General features: G+C 45.5%; 1 protein-coding gene across 1 annotated transcript in view; it reads right to left on the bottom strand.

Moving 5' to 3' along the window:
- LOC147733145 (RH-like protein IC) overlaps positions 1-26,293 on the bottom strand; it is a 298,869-nt gene that overhangs the window by 88,974 nt on the left and 183,602 nt on the right. The window contains exons 5-9 of the mRNA XM_086957688.1: positions 23,203-23,369; positions 21,971-22,108; positions 20,576-20,709; positions 4,022-4,125; positions 2,460-2,533 (exon numbers count right to left, since the gene is read on the bottom strand). Of these exons, the coding sequence (XP_086813814.1) occupies positions 2,460-2,533; positions 4,022-4,125; positions 20,576-20,709; positions 21,971-22,108; positions 23,203-23,369 (617 nt within the window). The remainder of the gene's footprint in view (positions 1-2,459; positions 2,534-4,021; positions 4,126-20,575; positions 20,710-21,970; positions 22,109-23,202; positions 23,370-26,293) is intronic.

Below are 26,293 nucleotides of genomic sequence, written 5' to 3'. Positions count from 1 at the left end.
GTGTATACCTGTGTGCTTTAGTTTTTGTGTGTCGGTTGTGGTTTGTTTCCGCCCCAAGTTTCTGTCTCCGGGTCCGTTTCTGTGAGAGACCTCATATGCACCATTAAGTGCGTGAACGGTTATTTATAAACACTCATTATAAATGTTTTTTTTCTATTTGAGTCTGCGTGCTTTTGTGACTGTGTGTTTCTGTATGTTTGAGTGCGTGCAGGCATGAGTATATGAGTGGTTGTGTTTATGTGGCTTACGTGTGTTTGTATATGCATACATATACATTGTGAGTGTGTCTGGCTGAGGGCCCATTGATTATTCCTGCTAGGGTGGAGGTCAGTCGCGTGCCAATGTCTACCAGGGAACATCTGTTGACCCCTGGGGGCACACGCAAGCAGTGTGATGCGGAGGATTACAAATACCTCCGGGCCACGGAGAGAACAAGAGCCGATGCCCCCTTCTCCCCGCACACAAAGCCGCCATGACATGGGCCGGCCGAGCTGCTGCGCTCTCCGCGCCCGCTCCGCAGCCACTAACAGATTGCCATTGACTTTAGGGAGGGCGGATGGAGTGTGAGCCGCCCGGGACGGCTTTCACACGCCATGCGTGCACGCTCCTCCGCTGCGGAACATACCTCCACTCGACACGGCCCTCCTTGGGGACGCGCTGCGGACCTTTTCAAACAGCTCAGAGCAACGGAAAATCGCAAACCAAGCAGCTTCACTTTAAGTGCGTGCGCAGGGCCAGAGCCGACGACTTTGGAACGAGACTTAACAAGCAGCAGAGGTCCGTGGCGGAGGTTGGACCATGCCATGAACAGCACCATGTTTCTCCGAGGCGAAGCAAGAATTCCTCGGAGAACCGCACGTCATTTTTGGGATTGAGGGGCGTGTTTTTTGTTCTCTCCTCTTCCCATTGGCTGGAATGTAAAATTCCAGCCAATGGGAAGAGGAGAGAAAGAAAAGAGAAAGAACGTAAAAAACACACCCCTCAATCCCAAAAAGACAGGGTTTGAACGGAGTGACGCCCCTCTCCTCCAATGGCTGGCCTCCGTTTAGGAAGCCAGTCAATGGAGAAGAGGGGCGGGTTCATGCCCCACTCTCTGAAACATCAGTTTTCTACCAGCGAGAGCTGCGCAAGCGCAGCCTTCGTTAGGCGAAACCTAAAAAGGCCCAAAGCAGGATGTGCGCTTTTGGAGGAAGGCCAGGTGCATACTGGAATGGACACAGGAAACCCACCAATACGGAGAGGAGCATGCAACTTGCTACTGTATACTTCAGACATTTATGCCTCGTCTGCCATTCATAAAATGGAAATTTCATCACAGAACGTTGAGCACCAACTTTGAATGGGAGACAGTGGCCATAGGATATTGAAATGACCACCACCTTATCGATGGAAGCCGAGCTGCTGATGGAGTTTGGTTTACCATCTCAGTTTCCATCTCTAATGAGCCAGTAGACACCACAGGTGCCATGTCTTATGCCCATGATTCTAAGAACCCCATTCTTCCTCAAACAATGTACCAGGTGAGACAAAGTCTGGATTCTGACACTAATACTATCTGAGTACTGCATAGAAAATCGCTTAAACACTTCTTAGGCCAAGAAGGGGAATACTGAATAAGCACAAACATGCACCCATTTTACAAGACTTTGTGCAAACCAGGCAGTTCAGTCGCTCAGCTGACCGTCTGGCCAGGCGGTCAGCCTTAAAGAGAACCTATGAAAATAGTATGGTGGCCATCTGCAGCAGTTGACCTCTTCGGAAAGCAGAAGTTGTGCTGAACAATGGCAGACCCATAGTTTTTAAACACATGGTAAAATGGCAAACAGTTCTGTTTTCAAACAGCCCAAATAGGCACACTCCACCGTTTCTTACGGAACAGTCTGAAAATATAACTCTGGTGACACCTTTAGTCAAACCCAGCAAACCCCACAGACAGCTTCCAGGCTCTCCCCAAAACTTTCTTTGGGAATTGGATCAGTGAGTTGCTACGAGAGTTCTGCCTAGTTCTCCTAGTCCCATCCACCAGACTGCATGCAGCAATGCTCTGTAGGAAACTCAGCAGCCATTACGAAAGAGTAAACAAACAAGAAGTACTATCACGCTACAAATTAACTAATGCACAATTATCATGGTAAGTAAATAGTGCACAAAAAACAAACGTGAGCCTTACATAGGCATGGTCTAAGAAAGAACCTATGTAGTTGTAGATAGCAACATATACATTATGGTAATTTATATAACTATGAATTGATACAAAATGTTATTCAAGGTATGACTACTGCGATAGTGTTTTTTTCTGGTACACCATTCTGTACAGAAAACCTAAATACTCGGAGCAGTAAATAAAGAATTACTCGCCCTACCTTGAACAGCCATGTTTATTAATTCTTTAGCGAACTCGAAAGCACCTAAAAGTATCAAATGAGCACGTGACTATCTCCCCACCATGTGAACCTTACCTCCCAATAACACTGGTCATCGAAATAATTCCATTCCTGTGGTGGTCTCCAGATTTTGCTCTTTAAACTGATACCTACAAACAAAAATACAGCTGTTAGCAAGAATGACAAACAGGGAGATCCTTGTAATTTTGTAAAAAGTCATTCAAAGAGGCGACTCCAAGAAGACAGAACCCTAGGGGGCGTGAGCAGATTTGTTTGTGATGCAACAAAATGGGCCAGTACCAATCCGAGTACACTGTGAGTACATTGATATTTACAGGTATTCTGAGATTTAACACAGTTTTGGGTCCAAAAACAAAGTGTGCCTAAAAGTGTCCCTCTATGGTCCAAGTACTCTCCGTGTGAAGCTGTAATGTAATACAGAATGGAAGTGTCCACGCTCTCAAATGGGTCGAGGAGTAAAAGTTGAAGTTTGCTCCTGCATGTTTACTCCTAAATTTGAGGCAACTTTATGAATCTTTTGGAAATCACCAATAATTTTAAGTATTACCACAGAATTTCAGGCGCACTCAAATTCATACATATTTCTGCATGCATAGTTAAAACCCATGTACATTTCCAAATGCAGAAATGCAACACCACTGTAGATTTGCACATTAGTCTGATATCTCTGTTCTGGCTCAGCCTCAAATAAAGTTCCCTTGGGTGTTGGATTCAGTGTACTGGATGCCCAACTCCGTTTCAGGCCTGTTCTCCTTGGAAAAGAGCAGCAAACTTCACAATAACACTGTGTGCAGGAGGGAGGCTAACACTGGGGTTTGATACGAGTAGTTGATAATTGTGTACATATATTGTATTTGTAAACCATGCAACTATCAGGTTGTTGCCACTATTGAGTGGATTCGCTGAATGTGCTCGACTGTTCACTTGTTCACCAACTATGCAGTTTGGGAAAGAGTAGAGTTTTCAGATTTTTTCACAATTTCAAAGGTTTTGCCTCACACGTGTTTAAACGTGAATGAGGAGAGAAATTGATTTTCTTTATTCCTTAGCAGTGCCAAGCACTAGGACAGCAGTGGATAGGAAGGTGTCAATGAGGAGAGTAAAAAACATGAAAACCTCACATTTACTTGAAACACTGATGCTTTACGTAGTTTGTACTAGAGAACCTTTACGATAAATATTAAAGGTTATGTTGCAGAGATCAAGCAATGAGGGACAGTTTGTTAATAGTGCTGTTGAAACGGTCAAGTTTTTTTAAAAAATATGAAAGCCCCCCCCCCCCCCCCCCCTTAATTTATGTTCGAAGCATGAATTATACGTCTTGGACTGGCACCGTTAGTACAACGAAATACAGTGATGTTTTTCCAGAATCATGTCGTTTGGTCGACTGGGAAAGCTGAGATTAAAACTTTTACTTTCTGATTCTACAGTTGAGTATCCATCCGCTAGCTCACACCTCCTGGTACCCTTGGGAGGTCATACAAAAGTGCAGGAAAAACAGGAAAACACACAAAGTATGCCAACTGAAATCTGCTTACTCATGGTTGTTCTTACAGATGGTACATCTGGCATCCAAAATGAAAACATTTTCTTATTTCAAATACTGTTATACAAACCTGTAAAGAGGCCCCCTCCAATGCTTAGAAACAAGGTAAAGCAAATGGCGCCAACTTCAACCAAAGCGTGATACCCAACTTCAACCAAAGCTTGGTATCCTAAACTGGAAATGACAAATCAAGAAAGGTACCTTAAAAATGTGCATCATGAATATCACCAAAGCAAGATTATTAAACGTGATGTTACCATACCACCATAAGGTGTTAGGTTCACCCCAAAGAGGGATGACACAACAGATACAAAATGTTATTTTTTTCACACATCACAATGCTTTACGGCTATAGAGGGTGCAAACGTAAACTTAAATGTGCTCCTTTGTGATCAGTGCTGGACTAGCTTTTCTAGCAGTCTCGTGCTGACAGATGGGCCAGCTTGAAAGGACCAATTTGTGGGCTGGTGTTTTGGTCCCACCATGGCCCAAGGACCCAAAAGAAAGAAAACTGGCAAACACTAGTTCTTTCAAGCTGGCTGGTCTGACAGTGCTAGACTAACAGACTTCCCGAACTGCCAGTCCAACTATGTGTTTTAATTTGTTTCCAATCTAGTTCCGTATGTGTACTTTTATATCGCTCGCGTATGAATATGGGTCACTCCACCTCGTTTACCACTCACTCAGCGTCAAAATTATACTTCTGATGGTGACTGGGTGCACTTGTAACCAATGCCCAGTTTAGAACTTTGGTGCCTCTGTATGAATAATAGGGGAGAACAGCCGTAGATTTAAAGGTTGCAATACCCAACCTGTAGCTCAAAGCAGAATGCACATTTTAATGATCTGTACTGCTATTATGACATTTTGTTCTCAGGGAGCAATTTCATTTAGGTTTATGGTAGTGACTTTTATGACATACACTTTGATTAAGACACTGTAAGGCCAACAGAAACAATCCAAGAATTGGAACACATCTACAATTTATCAAAACAAAAATACTTCGATTTACTGTATTCAATTCAAATAAAAGAATCAATCCACTGAGATCCCACATTAAATATCAGTATGAGTTCTTGCAATCTGATGCACTTTTCAGATATCAGGAAACAGCATTGCAGACATCCATGATTTCTATTTAAGACACTAGGCCTATTGTACTTACATTTATCTTATGTCTTTATTTATTTAGGAGTGTAGCACTGCGTGATGACTATTGGCAACTTCAGTGCACTGACAAGTAGAGAAAAACATTTAGTGGTGGAAGGTGAGGTTACAGTCTAATTGGGGCACGTGATTAATCATGTCCAATATTCAACACCACCCTTTTCATACTGATCTCAATAAAAGGAAAGTCTGAAAAGTTCTGTGTTCAAAGTCTCCTAGGCTTCATGTGATTTGGTTCACCGCCTCGGTTTGGGTTGAGGGTATTCCCATCTGGCTCCTACACATCTATGATTCTATTTCAATGTTTTATCCTGTTGAATGACCATTGGTTGCTCGAATAAACGATACAATGGGCACATATATTGAGGTGTTGGCATCAGAACCTACGCCCCAGTACGCTTTGTGGATGGTATGTGTGGCACTGAATTTGATCTTAGCATCAACTCAGAGACAGAAGAGAACGTTAAGGGTGGGACTGATGTGGTCCTGCTCACCGCAGTTATAGCACCTTCTGGCTGCCTAGTGCTATAGTCTTTGGAGCCTCGAAATCCCTTTCTTGAGAAGATCAGAGTAGATGATGTGCCAGTAGGCGATGTATGCCAGGGTGAGGGCTCTTGTTAGATCAGTTCTGTGTTCAGTCTGAAGACTTTCAAGAGAAGAGATAGCTGTGTCTTCCACTTAGGGAGCCAAAGTGAATTCTGAGACAATGAGAATTCCCAAGTTCCTTACTTTTGGTGAGGTAGAGGGAGTCACTCCAAAGTTTGATGTGGCCATATAGATAGTAGTGAATTGGGCTCAGTTTCTTGTAATTACGATCCTGCTCTTGGTGCCATTTATGCACAGCAATCTCTACATCATCCAATGGAGCATGCAGTCCAGTGGAAGTCAATTTGTGTGTGTTGGCATATATTTGGAAGTACATCGGATACTCCTCGAGGAGGTAATATGTAGATGTTGAAAAGAAGGTACAAGGAGTATCATACAGGAAGAACTGCATATGACACTGGGTTGTGGATGATTCGGCAGATCTGAGCCTGGGTTTTTGGTTGTCTACATACTAGAATGCTAGAATCGATTACAACACAGAGCCGTAGATGACAGCCCAGAGTTCACAACTATCCAGGGGTATTGCATGGCAAATATGTGGGGCAAGTGCAGCCTGCTGATAAGTCATAGAGAATCAAGGTGATTCTCTAGCTCTCATTCACGGAGAAGAGAAGCTCTTCATTCATTCTGGCCACTGCTTTATCACTGCCTCTCCTAGAATACAGAGTAATAAGCATGGAGGAAGTGGTTACGTTGGACGAATTCTTGAAGATGTATTGTAACTTCTGTTTCCTTGTTTTTGCTGAAGAAAGGGAAGTGGGGGAGGCTGTGCTGGGCAGTGTTTTTTTCAAGAGTGGATTGAGAATGGCCAAAAACAGTCACTGATAGATTTGAGGCAGTGAACAAGTCAGGTATGTCTACAAGTAGGGGAAAGAGAAATGTGAGGAAGGCAGGTGAGCTAGGCATATAGTATGCCTTTATTTTGAGAGCACTGTTTAGAACTTGAGTGGTTTCCAGGGGTTGTAGCAAGGTAGAGACACACAGAAGTTTATGAGAGGAGATGGGGAGTAGAGAGGCTCTTCTGTGTAGTTGGTTGATAATATTTTCCGGGATTTCGGCAAGTTTGCATTCACAGGACATGAGAAAGTCCTTGAAATGTTGCTGATATCTAGAATGGTTGCTTTTTACAGTACTGGGGTTTGTAAGTTCTTGATATATGTTAAAGATTTCTCTGGCTTGATTGGGTGTCTCATAAATGCATTTGTCAAAATTAGTCCTTTTGGCTGTATCAATGGCATTTTGGTATTGTCTCCTGTGTTACTTAAAAACAGTTTTTGTCCTCTTTCCTCTAAGGCTTACGTAAGTGTGTAAGAAATTGGGTAATTGGCTGAGGGTGGTGAAAACCCCACTCATAAAACAACCACAATCCTTGTCAGGATGAACCACAAAAGTCACAAAATTTGCCTGCACTTAATTCTCTGGTAGCTTGGCACAAAAGCTGTCAGGCTTGACTTAGAGGCAATTGTGTAAAGTATTTATGCAGCCTACAAAAAGTAATGAAGTGAAAACACAACAAGCTGGCTGCCACAGTCGACATGTAAAGCAGGCCTCACTGGAGTTTTGCATTGGCATTTGTCCCAGGCGGCAGAGTCTTGGCACAACTGATGGAGCAAGGTTTTGTACGTAAGAAACTTGCTCGGATTCAATCCTCTCAAATAACATGTAATAATGTAACCAACATGTTTTGTGGATACTAATAATTACATTACACTACATTTATATCATCTAGGGGAAGCTTTTAAATATGCTTTACTAACAAGTAATCAGAGTTGCTTAAAATGGCTGCCGAAAACGCTTGGAATCTGCTGCTCATGCGTCTACTGCATCTACGTAGTATGATGTCTTTCGCTTTGGTGGGAATTCTATGCAGCTGTGCAGTAGTACTTAAGATGGCCGCTTGAATCTCACATGCTAATGCACATGCTGTGCTTAAACTAAATCTTGCATGTCTTACTAAACTGTTAATGCAATAGTTAAAATAAATTAAAGGGAATAGAGTAGGAAAAAGTGGTAAACAGTGCAATCATTTATTTTCGGATTATAACATGTTTTTCTTTAACTTTATGATTAGTTCGTATTTGGGTCTGGAGGGTGTCTTAAAATCTCCATTTTGCCTGGTTGTGCGCAAGCGCGTTGTACATTGTCAAAGTTCGAGCTGTGACATTGAAACTCTGGCATGTATAGTTTAACCAGAAGACGCACCTGGGAACATCACCTCTTGACCCAGAGAGGGGAAGGAGAATAAGTCAAAACATTGTATACATTGTAGATCCAATTAATATGAAATGTGGATGGAAATAAAGCATGGGAAAGTGAAATCAAGGGGAGGGAACATAGTACAATAAAACCTAAGAAAATGACATTACATTAATATGGTGTGATGACCTCTCTCCATCCCATTGTCCAATCAGAAGTCGGGGATTCACAAATATTGAAACATTGGGGGGGTGGTACATACACTGAGAATAGTTTAACTGAGGTAGGCTCAGTCAGTTCGTTTTTCAGACTTGTCACCAACCCATCACTGAAGCAGACGACGGCGGATGCCACGGGGGTCAGAGATGATGCTCGAGCACTCTGACAGAAGAATCGTGAAAGGAGAGACGGAGGGAGAGAAGAGCTGGAGAGATTGCAGAAAAAGACGAACCTGTCCATCTAGAAGGGGAAAGAATTGAGAGCAGTACCAGAGAGGGATGCAACGCTGGCGCTGCACTTAGAAGAGGTCACCTGTCCTGTCCTGAACCTGTCCTGAACTGCTGACTCCTGACTGCTCGGGAGTCCCTTTTTCCAGCCCTTGCCCAGGGGTTGGTCCTCGCACCAGTCTAGGTAAATATAAATCTGTGTGGTATGTCCTTGTACCGTTTTCCTTTTCCACCCTTCCCAGGTACCAATGTCATGAGATTTTACTAAGTATTTATATTTCACTTTGATCATTATTTTCTTCTTTAAAGTTGATGCTTGACATGTATTGGCATTGTCTCACAAAATGATTGCATAGATAACGTTTTTAAAACTCTCCAGAGTCTGTAGTCATTCAAATATATAAAAGTAAATGTCAATTCCTACCTATTATGCTAACAACCCGATCTATTGACCAGAGGAAAAAATTGAGAATTAAGATGATAAGATGTTGATAAGAATTGGTGTACAAGTAAATATTATTACAGGTAAAAATAAGTCCTGATCCCCAGTGGTGATTATCAGCTTTTGTATGAGTGTTTTATGGGCCCAGGGGAGTATGGTAGTTTATGAGTAACCCAAGCTGGTAATCTGCGCTGCATCACAACTAGGTGCATTTGTGGTTGAGAGGAGCCCAAACATCAGGATTTTCACATTTTCTTCAGGAGAAGTACACTCTGATGGTAGTTAAGAGTATAGAATCTGGGGAGGCACCTCTTGAGGATCAGGGACTCACTCCAGCAGAGGTCAGCAGGGCTCAGGCAGGTTCAGGCAGGTCCAGTTGCAGCAGGTAAGCTGGGCAGTTGCATGAAGGCATTTGAAGCTTGTTGTGTCTCTGTAGCTCACACAGGAGGTCAGCCAACTGACCCTTGGAGTCACTCTGGTTAGCCTGTGATGAAGGCAAATAGGTCCACTCTTTCTTCTTAGACAGCAAGGCAGTCTTTTAAGCAGCAGGACAGTCCTATGGTAGCATGTCAGTTCTTCTTCTGTAACGTCCACAGGTCCAGGAGTTTTCTGATGAGTTGCTCTGGAAGTCTAATATTTTTACCTGGTGCAGCCTCTGACTTCCTGTCCTATCCCCATATTTGGTTCTGGAAAGTGCTTTCCCTTCCCGTGCCCAAGCTCCAAACTGTCTGGGGGTAACAATGTTATGTTATGTTATGTTAAGGTGAGCTTATAGCGAGCTCTGTCACCGTGGGTTTCCTGGCACTGATCTGGTGCTGGGGGTGGACAGGGGGAGTTAGCCAGATTGTGGGAAGAGCCATGTTTTCAGAGAACTGCGGAATTGGAAGAGCGAATTGGAGGATTTAAGTGAGGGTGGGAGAGAATTCCAGAATTTAGGGGCCAAATGTGCAAATCTCCGACCTCCGATTCTGCAGAGTTTGAAAGGGGGGCAGCCAGGCGGCGGAGGTGAGAGGATCTGAGGTTGCGTGAGGGACAATAAGGACTGATAAGGGATTTCAGGAATGCGGGGCAGGGACCAGTTAGAGATTTGAAGGCAAGGCAGCCGATCTTAAAGGCTACCCTCGAAATGACAGGAAGCCAATGCAAGTTGGTAAGAAGAGGTTTAGCGGATTGCCATTTCGGGATCCAGAAGGCCAATCTCGCTGCTTGGTTTTTGACGATCTGCAGCCTAGAAAGAAGGGCCTTGGGCAGACCGTGATAGAGGGAATTCGAGAAATCCAAGCGGGAGAGGACAAGAGCCATGATGACTTGAATCAGAACTTCGTGAGTCAGGAGATAGGCCACCTTCCTGATCCTGCGCAGCTGGTACATGCAGGAGGAAACCACCGCCCCTATCTGGGGCTTAAGGGATAGCTCAGAGTCAATAATGACCCCGAGACTCTTCACCGAGGCCACAGGGGTGGGAGGAGGGCCTAGCTCTACCGGCCAGAAGTGCGGGCCCCAGTGGATAGAGCCCTTACCAGGGAGAAGGAGCTCCGTCTTCCCGGGATTCAGTTTGAGTTGATTCTGGCTCATCCACTGGAGAGTGTGGGACATAACCGCCTGAAAATTAGTGATAGCAGAAGAAGAATTGAGAGGAAAGATGAGTTGCAGGTCGTCAGCGTAGTTAAAAACGCTGACGTCCCACTGCCTCAGAGAAAAGAGAAGAGGTCGAAGATACAGGTTAAAAAGAAGGGGAGATAAAGAGGAGCCCTGGGGAACCCCGCAATGTGATCGTTCCTTAGGTGCCCTGAAGGTGCCCAGACTAACTGTCTGAGACCTCCCGGTCAGGAAGGATTCGACCCATGCCAACGCCAGGCCCTGGATGCCGGCCTGCTTGATACAATGGAGAAGGATGTCATGGTCCACTGTGTCGAAAGCGGCCGACAGATCTAAGAGAACCAGGGCCTGGGGGGTACCCCTGTCAGCGCCGCCTCTCAGAGCATCCAACACGGCCAAGATCACTGCCTCCGTGGAGTGGCCGGGTCTGAAGCCAGCCTGGTTGGCTTCAAGAAAGTTGGAGCTCTCGATGAACTGTGAGAGGCAAGCGGTGACGTGGGCTTCCAGAATTTTAGAGAAGTAGGGCAGAAGAGAGATAGGCCGGTAGTTCGCCAAAACTGCGGGGTCAGCTCCTGGCTTCTTCAGTAGAGGCACCAAAACGGCCTCCTTGAAGGAGCTGGGCACCGTGCCAGAAGAAAGAGAAGAATTCAACAGAGGGAGAATGCAATCAGGTAAGGTAAGGCAGATGTCCCGTAGTATAGATGGTGGACAACAGTCGTCAGGTGAGCCAGACTTGACACGAGCGGCCAGTCTGGCCAAAGATTCTGGATCAAGAGGAGGGAAATGTGTGAAAGAGAGTGCATTATGAGGGGGACAGACAGTGTCAGTGCCAGGAAAGGTGACCGGAATAGTATCCTTAATCATAACAATTTTTTCTAGGAAGAACATACTGAGAGCATTGCATGATTCCTGAGTAGGAGCCTGGTTCGGGAGCGTCCTAGAGTCAGAGGTAAATTCATCGAGGACTTTTTAAATCTCCTTCGACTTACAAGGGGCTGACAGAATTCTCTTGGAGACATATGCTGTTTTGGCCGCAATGATGGCTTTTTTATATTTATTACGAGCGGCCACGTAAGTGTCTCTGCCTGTGGTGCAGTAATCTCTCCTCCACTTACGCTCCAATTGGCGTAGCTCCAGATGTTGGGTTTTTAATTGGGAGTCAAACCACTTATGGGAGTTGCTATGCCGAGAGCGGGGAAACTTGGTTAGAGGGGCAAAAATATCGCTAGCTGACGTAAGCCAGTGAGAGATGTTACCGTCTAGCTCGTTGATGCAGATGTCGTTGGAGAGGGAGGGGCGGGTCTCTGACAGATGGGAGAGCAAGTTATGAGAGTCAGCAGCCCTCCACTTGCGGGCGGCACCGCCCTCTAGTGGCGGGGCCCTGATATGACCATCGACAGAGATTACAGTCTCGATCAGAGAGTGGTCAGACCACACACAGGGAGTGATCAACGGGCAAGAGGACTTAACCCCGTGAGTCCAAATGTGGTCGAGAATATGGCCTCCGCTGTGGGTGGGGGACTTGACAAGTTGTGTGAGATTTAAACAAGAGAGGGCTTCAAATAGCTCAGTGGCGTGAGGCCCGGCATCCTTGTGTTGGAACCAATAGTTAAAATCGCCGAAAATGGCGACACGAGAGGAGGATGTAGTAAGATTGGCAAGCTGCTCAGTAAAGGAAGAGGGGAATGAAGGCATAGGGTGGGGGGGCGGTAGAGTATTATAAAAGTGACTGCACCCACCTCAGTTCCCAGGCTGAGAACCAAGTTATCAACTTCAGGAAGAGTCAACAATTCAACAGTAGGCAGGGCAGGTCTGGTGTGAGGTTACTTTCTGTATGTAGGAGTCAAAGCCTTTTGAAGTGTAAGTGGGGCTGGGTACAGCTCCTCCCAGTCCTCCTACCATGATGGCCCCTCCAGGCATTCCTAAGTCCCCTTTATTTCTCCGTCTGGAAGCAATCCACAAACCCCAAAAGCAGAAACATTCACAAACCCCAAAAGCAGAGCCGCTCACAGGCATGTGATCCAGGACACTGACAGAAGGCACAAATGGTTGGAACAAGAAAATGCTAACGTTCTAAAACTGGCATTTTCAGAATTGTGACTTAAAATCTGACTTTACCATTAAAGAGGATTTTAAATTACAAAAAAATGTGCATCTAAACAGCAGGTCTCCATCAACTTCAAGTCCACAGTTATCACTTATTGAGTGAAACAAGGTAACTCAGTGGGAGAGTTAGGCCGTACTAAAGTGAAAAATGACTTTAGATGTTTTTGCCCAACTTTTTAAATGCAATACACCCTACCCTATTAGCTTTAGGGCCTACTGTAGGGGTGACGTATAAGTATTAAAAAGGATAGTATATTTTGCCAGGTCGAAATAGCAGTTAAAATCTACACTACAAGCTGCAGTGGCAGGCCTAAGACATGTTTAAAAGGCTACATTGGATGACACAATGAGTGTTGCAGGCCCACTAGTAGCATTTAATTTCCAGGGTCTGGGAACATGTGATACCATTTACTAGGGACTTACAAGTAAATTAAATGTGCCAATTAGATGTAGGCCAATTTTACCATGTTTGATATTGAGAGCACGAGCACTTTGGCACTGGTTAGTAGTGGTAAAGTGCACAGTGTTCTAAAGCCAAAAAAGGGAATTTTGCAAACCAGGAGGCCTGAAGGCAAAAAGCCTAGGATGTTAGGTCTAACATGTATCCTAGCAGCTGAAAGCAGGGATTGCTACGCACCCTTAACGGGGTTCCCATGGCTAAGGCGGAAGAATCAGGAAAACCCATCAGCATTGGTCTGGTCTGTTCCAGGGTGATTTTTCACTGTAAAGTCCATTCCTTCAAGGGAGATGGACCACCACAACAATTTTGGATTCTCAACCCTCATTTGCATTAAGAATCTGAGGGGTCTGTGGTCTGTGTGAACCTGCAAGTGAGTCCCAAACAAGTATGGTCTCAAATCATAAAGTGCCTAGACCACTGTAAAGGCTTCCCTTTATTTTGCACTCTACCTCTGTTCCCTAGAAAGTAATCTCCTACTGATGAAGGCTACCGGTTGGTCTAGGCCCGCTTTGTTCAGCTGTGACAGCACAGCCCCTATGCTATACTCTGAAGCATCCACATGGACAATAAAATCCCTACATAACTCAGGGGCCTGAGCACTGGTGCTGTGCACATGGCCTCCTTCAAGGCGCCAAAAGCATTCTGGCATGCCTCCACCCAAACCAAATTCTTTTGCTGCTTCTAAGAAGTCAGCTCTGTCAAGGGGGCAACAATGGTGGCATAGCCCTTGACAAAACTCCAGTAATAACTAGTAAGGCCTAAGAAGGTTCTCACCTCAGTCTAGGTCTTGAGGGCTTCCCAAGTCAGGGTCATCTGAATTTTGGCCGAGAGTCTTCACCTTGCACTCAATGACCTGGTAGCCCAAGCAAACCACAGATCCCTATCTGGCACTTACTGGCCTTGTTAGTCAGGCCTGCTTTCTGCAGGGCCTAAAGAACTTCCTGAATTCAGAACAGTTGGTCTTCCCAGCTGGAGCTGAAGATCACAATGCTATCTAGATAAGCAGCTCTGAGAGACTCCATCCCCTCCATGACCAGGTTGACCAAATTCAGGAAGGCGGTAAAGGCATTCTATAATCCTAAGGGCATCACCCGGAACTGGAAGTGGCCCTCTGGGGTGGAGAATGCAGACCTCTTTTCTCCTTAGCCCTCTCAGTTAAGGCAATCTGTCAGTATCCTGAGGTCAAGTCCAACATACTCAGGAACTTGGCGGTTCCTCAAAAGTCAATGAGCTCATCAGCTCGGGGATGGAGTGAGCGTCAGTCTAAATGATTGAGTTGAGCCCTCTATAATCCACACAATGCTTGGAGTTCTTGTACGGATCCTGGTGGGGTGGCATTGGGTACCAGAAACACAGGACTAGACCAAGGATTACTGAAGTGCTCAAACACCCCTAACTCCAATATTTGCAATACCTCATACTTAGTGCTGATTCTCACTGTATAAAAAAACCTATACATTTTGTTTTTGACAGGCATGCTGTCCCAGTGGGTTAATGTTGTTGGTGCACCAAGTGGGGAGCTCTAAGGTAAGTGAGAAAAGAGAGGTGAACTGCCCAGCATGTGGCAACACTGCCTCAGTTGTCCTTGGGTCAGGATAAGGAAGAAGACAATTCCTTCCACAGACCCATCCTGCTACTTGGAAGATAGGAGGTCTAGGGAAAGGTTCACTCTCCTCTTCCACTCCATCATTCATCACCAGGAGCATGGTTACCTCAGACCTCTTAGAGTGGGGCTTGGGACGGTTGATGTGCAGGACCCACAAGGAGTTTCTGGGGGTATTGAGATCTCGCAAGTAGGTGACCTCTCCCTTGCGTTTCTTCACCTCATAGGGCCCAATCTACTGGTCCTTCAAGGGACAGGGTTCCACCGGCTCAATAACCCACCCTTTCTAGCCAGGCTGAAACTCAACCAGAAAGACCTTCTGGTCTTACCAGAGCTTCCAGGTTCTCCATGGTTCTCCAGAAGTGTTTCATATGATACCTAAGAGTTGACATGTGGCTGACTACATCTTGAGGGGGGGGGGGGTTCTTCTGAGCTTGCTCCCAAACCTCCTTCACATAACTGAAAGACCATCTGAGAGGGTGGTCAGACAGAGGTTCAAAGGGACTTAACCCTACTCCCTTCTGAGTCATCTCCCTGTAAGCAAACAACAGGCATGGCAAGAGGATGCCCTACGTCTTCCTCAAGGGCTCTGGCAGGCCCTTGATCATGCCTTTGAGGGTCTTGTTGAACCTTTCAACAAACCATTGGTCTGGGGATGACAGGTTGTGGAGAACTTGTAAAGCACTCCACACCCATCCCTCCTGCACTTTATGTATGCTGATATGAAGTTGGTGCTCACACACTACCTCCTTGAGGAAATCCACCCTGATAAAGACACCCATCAGTGCCCTGGCCACCGCAGACTCAGTCACTATCCTTAGGTGTATTGCCTCCGGGTACTGGGTGGCATGGTCCGCCAAGAGCAGAATAAACCTGTTGCCCAGAGCTATCTTGAAATCCAGTTGCCCCGCAATGTTGGTGCCCATCCGCTAAAAGGGGGTGCCAATGACAGGAAGGGGAACCAGGGAAGCCTTTCTCTTCCCCCCTGTTTTCCCACTGGCCTAGTAGGTAGGCCAAGACCTGCAGAATGCATCTGAGGTCAATCTCAGCCGGGGCCAATAGAAGTGTGTGACAATCATTGCAAAGGTCTTGTCTTAGCCCAAATGTTCTGACAGAGGTACATCATAAGACACTTCCAGTAGGAGGGCCCTGTAGAACTGGAGGACCACCAAAACATGGATTGCTCCAGGCTCAGGAACCTTGGGCTCGCTATACAAGAGATAATTGTCCCAGTAAATCAGGAGCTCACCAGAGGTGTCGCCAGCTGCCTGGTCCTCAGCCTGACGCCGTAGGCCCTCAAGAGTAGGGCACTCTTTCTTCGCTTTGCAGAATTTCAGCCTGGGATGGCATTCCTCAACTTGCAAGATGGCCAGCTCAGACAGGTCCCTCAGGGCATTAATGTCCTCCCCACTAGGTTCCGGGGCTTCACCCACAGGCTCAGCCTCCTCCCAGACCATGGAAGCATAATCAAGGGTTTCCCATATCCCCTGCCCTTTCTTTTTTTGGCAGGTACTTGGGCCATCTTTCCAGACTCCAGGTCCTCTTATGACTTCCTATTTGTGCTGCCATGGACAGTGTGGTTAGGCACGCCCACTCAGGCAATCCTACCATCTCTAGGTGAGACTAGAGCTCCACCTCCATCCAGATGGTGTGCTCCATGTCAATACCAAGCAGATAATCCACAGGCTTGGGCTGACTCATAGCTACCCTTAAGGAACCACCCTCATTTAAAGGGACTTGAGCCACAGGATAGTGAATCTCATGGTTGTAAGCTAGTATAGCCTGGTAGAATACGTTGGGAATGACCTGCTCTGTGGACACCAGATGACACCTGACAGTAGTCGTACTGGCTCCTGTGTCCCTCAGAGCCTCTACCTTCTGCCCACTGATAGTGGCCCACTGCCCATACTTTTTAGTGTTACTAGGCATGTGAGCCTTGGGTACTGTCTGCCACACAGGACACTAGGGTAACCTCTGCACTCCCCTTCACACTAACTGGGGCAACCTCTTCCCCAAGTGCTACACTGGCCATCACTGTTAACTGCCCCCAGCTGGGGGCTTCTGCCTTTTTGGGCAGTGCAAGTCACCCTTGACGTGCCCGTACCTATAGCACTTATAGCGTTTGGGGGAAAAACATCAAGAGGATTTCTTCTCAGGAAAACCACACTTTTTCTGGTCAGATTGGGACTGGGAATTCTTCCCCTGAGAACCCCGTTGGGGGCCTTTTGAGAACTCTTTAGTTTTATTTCCGTCTCCTCCTCTTCATCCCCTAGATACCTTCTTGTGTACCCGGGTGCTGAGCCAGTGGTACATCCTTGCAAGCTCCCTGGGATCTGTGACCTTGCTATCTACCAGGTGTTGGTACAGCTCTGGAAAACAATGTATCCAAACGGTCCGGTGAAGTGGATCACCAACACCAAAATCTTTGCCTACCATGGTAATCTGTGAAATGCCATATAACAAAATACTTGACTACAGGCTTCAGCACAGTGTAATATCAAACTTTTGCAATCTGGCATAACTGTTCCAGGGAACCAATAAGGCCTATCCCCTTTATTACTGAATTCACACTATACCGAACACAGGGTTACTGAAGGGTGCATAAACTGGCAACTATCATGCTTACAGTTATAGAATTACAAATATGTACAAAATTACATTTGCCAAAATTATACACAACCCCTCTCAAAAGTGCCTAATGAGGACTAGGCCAGTGAAAAGCTTCAACACCCAGGTTTATTTGAGAGAGGGTCACCAACACCGAAACCCTTGCCTACCATGGCAATCTGTGAGACTTCTTGTAGCAAAATGCCTGCCTACAGACTGTAGTTCAGCATGATAACAAGCCACCAACCACTAAAGGCATATTGACTTTAACAAATTCTTTTCACAATAAAAAGCAAGATCTACTGCATTTGTCAAACATCTGTATAATGAACAGATCACATATACGGCACTGGGCTTAACTTGTACCTGTGAACTAATCAGGCTTATAAAATGTTTAATGTGCTTGTCACCATAACCAACTCAGGCCTACAATATCGAGCTGTAACTTTCCCACAAAGCAAACATCAGGAGTAAGGTCAGAAAATTACAATTGGAAAAGCCAAATACTATTGCTCTTAAGAGAGCCTAACAGGGATTATCTCAGTGCAGACCTCCTATCTCCACAGTTCGTCGCAGGGTTGACTAACACCGAAGCATTGGCCTACTACTGTAATTTATGAAATTCCGTGTAAAAATATACCTCTCTGCATGCTTCAATACAGAGTAATAATAATTCACTTTAAAAAGCCTATTGACTTTGATATATGTTTTTCACAATAAACACACAAGTTCTTCTGCCTTTATGTTTATCTTTTCATAATAGAGAGATCAGTCCTTCAGCCTTTATCATTGGCTCAGCACCATAACCAACCCAATTCTGCTGTATTCAGCATAAGCTTTCCCACAAGGCAAAACATGCAATACTTGTGCTCTTTTTCAGTAAAAGCATATAACTTCTTCCCAATAAAATGCTGTACTCCAGGTAAGCAAACTGTGGGCGGGGTCTAATGCCCTCTTTCAGCTGTACTTCTGAAAGCTTCCTTTCAATTGATCACATAAGGTCTGGCCACAGCTATGCTATCAAACCAGACCTAATCACATGACATTCCCAATGGCATGACTTGAAAGCTTCGAATGGTGCACTTTTCCAGGTGAATTAGGAAAAATCATGCATCTGTGCCCATGATTACATTTATAGGTGCAGATTTCTATTTGTGAATCAATCTAAAAAAAAAGTTTTTCTTTTTATTAATAAGCATGTAAATATGTTGTGTTTAAGAGAATGGTATTTACATAAAACAATACTACATATGTGAATCAAGAACACTTACAAATGGGGTGTTCAATAGATAGCTTTAAAATCAGCAATTATTTTCAGCTTACAATGTATTCTTAAACTTATGTTTTGTAGTCCAAGTCAGACAATGCAATGCTTTGTTTCTTATTCTTAATAAATGACTGCACAGGTGTTGAGCAGATGCTTGGGAAGGATATCACGGTAGCAAGCAATAAGAGCTCAGGACGAGTGAGCAAAGCTAAGTGGAGGACCGGTTTCTGAGTGATGTTCCCAAGAGCTGCTGGGGGCCGGAAGGAGCAGGTGGGGTGCAGGCAGCATCCGGTTGGGCCTCATGGTGTCGTCAAAGAGGGCAGAATGAGCGCCAGAGAATGGGCCAGAGCAGGAGAAATGTTCTAAAAAGAGGGGGGCATGAACGGATCGGTGAGAGGGGTCTTGGTTTCAGTTTGAGTCTTTTGTTTCACTTAAACGTCATTGTTTTCATCCTGATGAGCAAGTTCTTTTGGACAGAGACATTCTTTAGCAGAGCCCTGTTAAGAGAAATCCAGTTCACCATATCTGAACCATTACATGGGCATTGCTAATTTATGTTAAATTGTTACTTCCCCACGGAAGGGCTTTTGGCCTCCTCTTTAGAATCTCCGACCGAATATTTGTTGCCACTCACCACTGTGGTATCTTTAAATATATATTTCACTGACAGGAGGTTTGAATTACTACATGAAAAGAATGAGGGTGCTCTAATGTCCAGTGCCACAATTTCTGATTTATAGTTTCATACATGGTATAATTTCCCCCCCAAATACTAGAACGTTCCAACCGAGGTTTGTGACTTTACCTCAATAGTTTTGTCTCCATGGGCCTCATTTATGAAATGTGACGCATCGCTGCGTGAAAACAGCGATGCGTCACTTTTCACTGCGCCCTCCTTGCGAGACCAATGATGCATCATATTTACAGTATGACGCATCATGGCGCAAGGAGTTACAGATACGTCAGTATTTCTGGCGCAAAAGTGACGCATTGCTGGAGTGTGTCACAAAAGTGACGCAACTCCAGCAATGTGTCCTTTCACATGGGGCAAGCCCCATGTGAAAGGGCCTGCGTCAGTCTTATGCCTGCTGTGAGGCAGGCGTAAGAAATTGACGCATTTGTGTCCTAGAAGAGGCGCAGTCTAATCTCATAGATTTCACTGCGTCACTTCTATGACGCCATACCTGCATACATTGGGGCAGATTTATGAAGGACTTGCGCCGCCGGTGCATCACTTTATCCCATGTTACAAATGACGCACCGGCGACGAAAGGCCTTCATAAATCTGCCCCATTATGCCTGGCGTAGGTATGATGTAGCGCAGGGGTTTACAAAGAGACGCATCTCCCTAGATGCGTCACTTTGTAAATATGGTGCAACAAGGCACATTTTGTACGCTGCAGGTGCGTCACAAAAAGTGACGCACCGGCGGCGTAAAAGTGACGCACGGCCTGATTAATGAGTCCCAATACCATTGCGCAGGCAAGCTAAGATGCATTGTAATGTTAGAGACTGCAGCTCTCTAGATTTGTCTAATCCTCAATGCTGAAATCCTTTAATTTCAGTTATACCTGTTTAGTAACTCTCGTCCTGGTAATATCAATTTTAAGTATTGCCAAGCGTATAGCTATATCTGCTTTTGTTTAAATGCAATAGTTTAAGAGATGAGCGATTTCAAAACTCAAAGTTTGACCCCTTGCATTATATTCATGGTAAGCAGAGGAGCAACAGCGACACCTAGTGTCCCACAAATGTTCATCGGACCTGGCCTCAACTAGTCAACGTTGTGGAGGAAACAGGTAGCTTAAGTGCCCCAGATGCGCTCAATGTCACAAATGGGAAGCGCCATTTGCTTAGTAAGTATGTGGTGACGTTTTGGAAGGGGAAATACTTGCTCAACCTATGCCAGATTAATAATGCCAAATACAAAGCACAGTTTTGGAAAGATACCGCCAAAATAAAGGGCACAGCTCATAGCCTCTTCCATATAATTAATGTTATACACTCATTCTAAAATAATCCCGTCCAAACAGAATATCTAGGCGTTCAAAGACCACGTTGATGGAACACAAATACACCTGGAACTTTCAGCAAAAGGTTGTATAAAAAAAGTAATCAAACCTACGCTGTGAAATCACCGGACCAGTGAGCAGTTAGAAGAAGGATGACATGGGCGATTCCTCCGAGTAGTCCAGGTAAGCCAAACGTGGCGTGAACTCCGCACGTGTCGTGGACCTGAAACACTGAATTCAGGCACGTCTAAAAAAGAACAATTGTTACAGGTACATTTAATGATTTCCTCAACAGAGTACAGTTCAACAAAACAGGTAATATTCAGTAACAAGTCGAAAGAACAGCTAAGTATGACATTTGTGTTCGCCCGTTGCTTCAGTATTTTGGCATAATATCGGTTTTTGCCATTATTGTTTGCAGTCGCTGGATATGTTGTATTCCTATATTAATTGCAAGCTTACACGTTCATTTCTGCTCTATTCTTCTAGCCATCAAACGACATGCCCTGCTGATGTGAGTTCACACCTTTTAGAACCGTGGGTGCGCCAACCCAGCTCTGGTCGGGAAGAGGAGAGCATATGAAGAAATAACGGAATATTTACCAGGGTAAGAGCTAAAGGCAGCATTTTGTTTCCTCTTAAATTTAATTGGGACCAATTCAGAAAAAATGCATGACAATCTACTTGAGTTTCCTTAGAAGAAATGTGCAACAAAAGAATCAGAGGAGCAGCAGTGAAGAGTGGCGCCGGCCTGGGGGCGTCGGAGGTCAGAGGACGGCGGAGAGGTGATCTGTTGGCATGTATCCTCAGAAGTGTCCGGACGGGCACCGTGCTTATTGCTGAATACAATTATATATACTATTCTTTCCTGCAACGTGAAGCCTTTGTTCCTTTTGACCTTATATGTCGACGCATTACCACACAGTGCTCCAGTGGGACAAGTGATATTAATATGGCTCTGCACAAGTACACACAAAAACTGGTACAGGCTGAGCTCATAGGGACAACGAACACCATGACGTCACCTTAACATAGGACACTGACATTCCATCTACCACGGACAGTCAGGCAGTACTCACACATACACAGGGCAGTGACCCACCCAGGAAAAGCAGTTTTGCACTGAAATATGATCATGAATTGTGATTAGGTGTCAATAAATGAGGATTAGTTTTAGGGTTTCTGGCCACAGGCCGCCACTTTGTTTTTAGTGCATTTAAACAGAAAATAGTTTTTTTTTTGTATCTGATCATTTCCTGAGGACATCTGTTGAGTGATGCACGCCGATTTCTGCTTGTGATGGAGTTCTGAACAGCTGCTTGCGTGTACCTGTTATATGATTGCGCAAGTTTGACATTTTGTACATGATAGTGCAAGACATTCATTTTAAATTGTGTACATGTCTTTGAATGGGCTAGTAATACAGATGTTATTGGAAACTGCCGGAAATACAAATAAACAATGTAATCGATGGAACATGACAAAAGGAGTCGGCAGTCTCTCATTACCTGCATGGACTTAAATCCAAGCATGGATATCATAGCCGCAAGAAGTCCAAGAGTCATAGCAATCCAAGGGTAATTGATCAGGGATGCTGAAAAGCTAATGGCCACACCTCCTGCCAAAGTAGCATTGCGAATATGCATCTGGAAAAAGGTAACATATTTTAGTTTACTGCTGTGAAAATCAAGTTAATAGCAATATTAAAAAATGATAAAGATTCTTCATTTCCTATTGTTTTTGCCTTTTTAGGTCGAGTCTGAGGAGCACCTGCACTGCACATGCTGTATTGAGGTATAGACTTGAAGCTCTGCCCCCATTTTTCATTGGCTTGTGTCACTGTCCACTGTTGGACAGCGTCACACTGTTTCATTGGCTGTTCATTAGTCAAAAGTCTTAGTGTCTCTCCTTAGTACAGCCTTGTCTCATTTTGTGACTTCTCGTAGGCTTTAATTACAGCCTCTCAGCACTATTTTCTCCAATAATATTGTCCTGCCTGCTGCTGCAGGCGGGACACGCTCTATCCTAACGCTTTAAAAAAAATGTATAGAATGCATTTGCAATGCAATAGTTCTCGCATTTGTGAGAGTTTAAACTATTGACATTGTAAATGTCATTTACAATGCCAATAGCTCAAACTCTCATAAATGCCAGGCCTATTGAATTGCAAATGCTTGCTCTTTTATCCCAATGATGAAGCATAAATACCCAAACAGTCCATCTTCTTTCAATTTTAGGGGATTTTACTCCCTCAACCCCATTTCCATTTGGGAAATGTATTTACTCCTGCCCTTGTCATGATTACATTTGCAAGCATATCCTGGGGAGGAAACTTCTTCCAAATTAGTGGTCAGTGCCTGCAAATATTTGGGTTTCTGTGTGTTCCCCAACCTTTACAGGCCTACACCGGTAACTCTCTCAAACCCACCACTACCAGTAAATTTGTCAATTAGAAATTCCACCATACTCGCAAAGTATCCCTGAAGGCAAATCCCTGTATGCTGGGTAGAAAGTAGCCATTCCTGAGTTTAAACCAGACATTTAATTTTGCCCTTACAATGATTTTAATTGTGCACCTAGTGGAAAACAGGGAGCAAAAAGTTTAATAAATGGACTCAGTTTCCTTGCAATATTTTTTTAAGAACAGGGACAAGATGTAGGATCAGGGACATCCCTATCCTGGAACTCCATTCCACTGGAGATAACGAGTGACCACGGGCAAGAAAATAATTAAACTTACCATGTTCAATTTTCCTTTTTCGTTAGTCATGGCTGACATTGCAAACGCTGTCACCGCACTCACAGCAAGCGCATAGTAAGTGTTATACACTGCTTTCTGCTTCTCAGCAGGATTTCTAATCAGCATCGAGTTGAATGTAGGGAAAAACATCCAAAGGAAAAGAGTTCCTAAAAGACAAAAAAAAATCTTTTGGTATCACTCATATCCCTTTACACAAAACATTCACAGCAATTGACCTGGGAACCGTATTATACTGCATGCACCATTTTGTCTACCTCAGCTAATGGATTTGCCACCATCAGGATATCAAAATATATTTTTAATCTTCTATCAAACATGTCAAGATGGATTGCATTTTGCTAGTTTTAGAATCTTCCAGTTTGTATTTTTTAATACTTTCTTTGCGATTTGTGCAACAGTAAAAATCTTTCAACTTTCAAACACAATACCAACAAGAAAAGGAACACATTGTTAAGGTATTAGAGGATGTGATCAAGAATAACAGATTGTTGGGGGCGTGGCTACAACGAGCTGCAGAATGGCCACCTTCTGAAGGGGCTCTGCAGGCCAGGCCTAATAATCCTTAAAAATCACAGTTCAGGCACGGACTCTGCCAGTATAAATTACGCCACCATGAGATGATATCGGCTGGGCTTTGTGTGTGCAATTATAGCCGAGTTGTGATTTTGGCTGTACTGCGACCCATCAGCTCTCTATCTCCAGTCCAGGGGTTGAAGGGGCCCCCATCCGGTTCTGTAGCTATAGGGGTCTTGCCTCTGGACCTCCCTCTGAGTTGTGCAGTGCTCTTTTGGACTTGAAATCACAAAAAGGGACGCACCATCGCTTTGGACCAACGCAGCATACCTGCACCTGATCCAGCACGGTCGCTCCCCCCACGCTCCCTGATCCCAGCTCCTGCTCACGCTCTGACTTGCTGGTGAGACCGAGACTGCAGATTTGGAACTGATTCAATTTATTTAAATCACCTCGCGCTGTTGTATATCTATTTAACTTGACTCGCGCTGTGCATTAATTATTTATTTCGACTCGCGCTGAGATTTAATTATTTATTTCGAGTCGCGCTGGGATTTAATTATTTATTTACAGTTGCGCTGGGATTTATTTAATTAATTTTACTTAACGCTGGAAACTGATTTGTGCCCCCGGTGCCGTGGTGCATCTGCTGCCCCTGCCTTAGTCTCCCTTTGACCCTCCATCTTGTTTACTCGCTCCCTGGCCCGCCCCTCCTCCCTGCTACCGCCTCCCAGCTGCTGCCCCTCCCACGCTCTGCCCCCCTCCACCATCCATTTATGGCCAATGCCCCCACGCGCAGCGTCCACGCGCTACGGCCGCGCCGAAGGTGCGCCAAAGGTAAGCCCGTCTACGCCCGTCCGCGCCTGGACCGCGCCTAGCGCCAGAGCCCCTGGTCCTCGTAATGCCCACCCCTCCCGCATTACTTACGATGCCACCACCCTCCTAGCCCTTAACCCCGGCCGCTCCCCCAACTGCGTCCAAGCCGCCCCTGGACACACCCATGGACCCTTTTCCTGCTACTCCTGCAAGTTCGACGGCACCAAGAACAACTCCTCATCCACGAACACACAACAGATATCCGATCCCAACCACCTACAATGCATCCTGCTCAACACCCGCTCGGTCCACAGACACGCCATTGACCTCTGGAATCTACTCGACACCATCTCTCCGGACGTCGCCTTCCTAACAGAAACATGGATGAATACCTCTTCAGCCCCAGACATCACCATTGCCATCCCGGAAGGCTATAAGATCACTCGCAAGGACCGCACCGGCCACACAGGAGGAGGCATCGCTATCGTCCATAAGAAATCCATCCGCATCTCAACCAGCTCAGACGTCAATCTCGCCAACACTGAACACCTTCACTTCCAGATCCACATCGACCCCAAGACCACACTCAGAGGCACCCTCCTTTACAGGCCACCAGGACCCCGCGCACAATTTAGTGAAGACATCACGGACTTCATCACTCCACACGCGCTCCCCTCCGAGGACTACATCCTTTTGGGAGACCTCAACTTTCACCTTGAAAAGAACAACGACCGCAACACCACCACCCTTTTGGACAACCTCACAAACCTCGGACTTAAACAACTTGTCACTACCCCCACCCACATCGCAGGTCACACACTCGACCCCATCTTCACCTCCAGCAAGCATGTTTCTTTCAGCCACACCACAGCTCTCCTTTGGACTGACCACAGCTGCGTTCACTTCACCTACAACAAGCCTACATCCAACAACCACCCCCGACCCACATTGCAAAGAAACTGGAACACAATCACCATCGACCAGATCTCATCATCGCTTCTTCAAAAGCCCCCCGCCCAATCCTCCAACTCCGACCAAGCAGCCACCAACCTCACCCAATGGCTATCCAACAGCGCCGACACCCTAGCACCACTGAAAAAACGACAAATCAAACTAGGCAGCAAGAAGGCCTCCTGGTTCAACGATGACCTTAAGAAATCCAAGAAATTCTGTCGCTCCCTTGAGAAGGCCTGGAAAAAAGACCCAACCACCAGCACCAAGGACGGCTTCAAAAACGCCACCCGCATACACCACCAACTAATCCGAAATGCCAAGAAAGCAGCCTTCAAGGACCGTCTAGATAACAACACCCACAACAGCAAGGAATTATTCAACATCGTCAAGGAATTTACCAACCCATCAGCCAACTCCAACGACATCACCCCCTCTCAAGCCCTCTGCGACTCCCTAGCCTCATTCTTCTACAACAAAATTGCAGACATCCACAACAGCTTCGACAACCAACCCGGAGATCCACACACCCATTCCCCTGCAGGACCCCCTCCCCCCCTGAACATCCTCAATGACTGGAAGCCAATCTCTACTGAGGACACCATCCGTCTGATGAACTCTATCCACTCAGGATCCCCCACAGACCCTTGCCCTCATTACATCTTTAACAAAGCAGACTCCATTATTGCACCGCACCTCCGAGACGTCATCAACTGCTCCCTCAACTCCGCAACCTTCCCGGAAAGTTGGAAACATGCCGAACTCAGCGCCCTCCTGAAGAAACCCACAG

Source organism: Lissotriton vulgaris, chromosome 2_1 (genome assembly GCF_964263255.1).
Source record: "Lissotriton vulgaris chromosome 2_1, aLisVul1.2, whole genome shotgun sequence".
Lineage (NCBI taxonomy): Eukaryota > Metazoa > Chordata > Amphibia > Caudata > Salamandridae > Lissotriton > Lissotriton vulgaris.
Note: the sequence above shows the minus strand (reverse complement) of the source record. Positions and strands in the feature narration are given on the sequence as shown.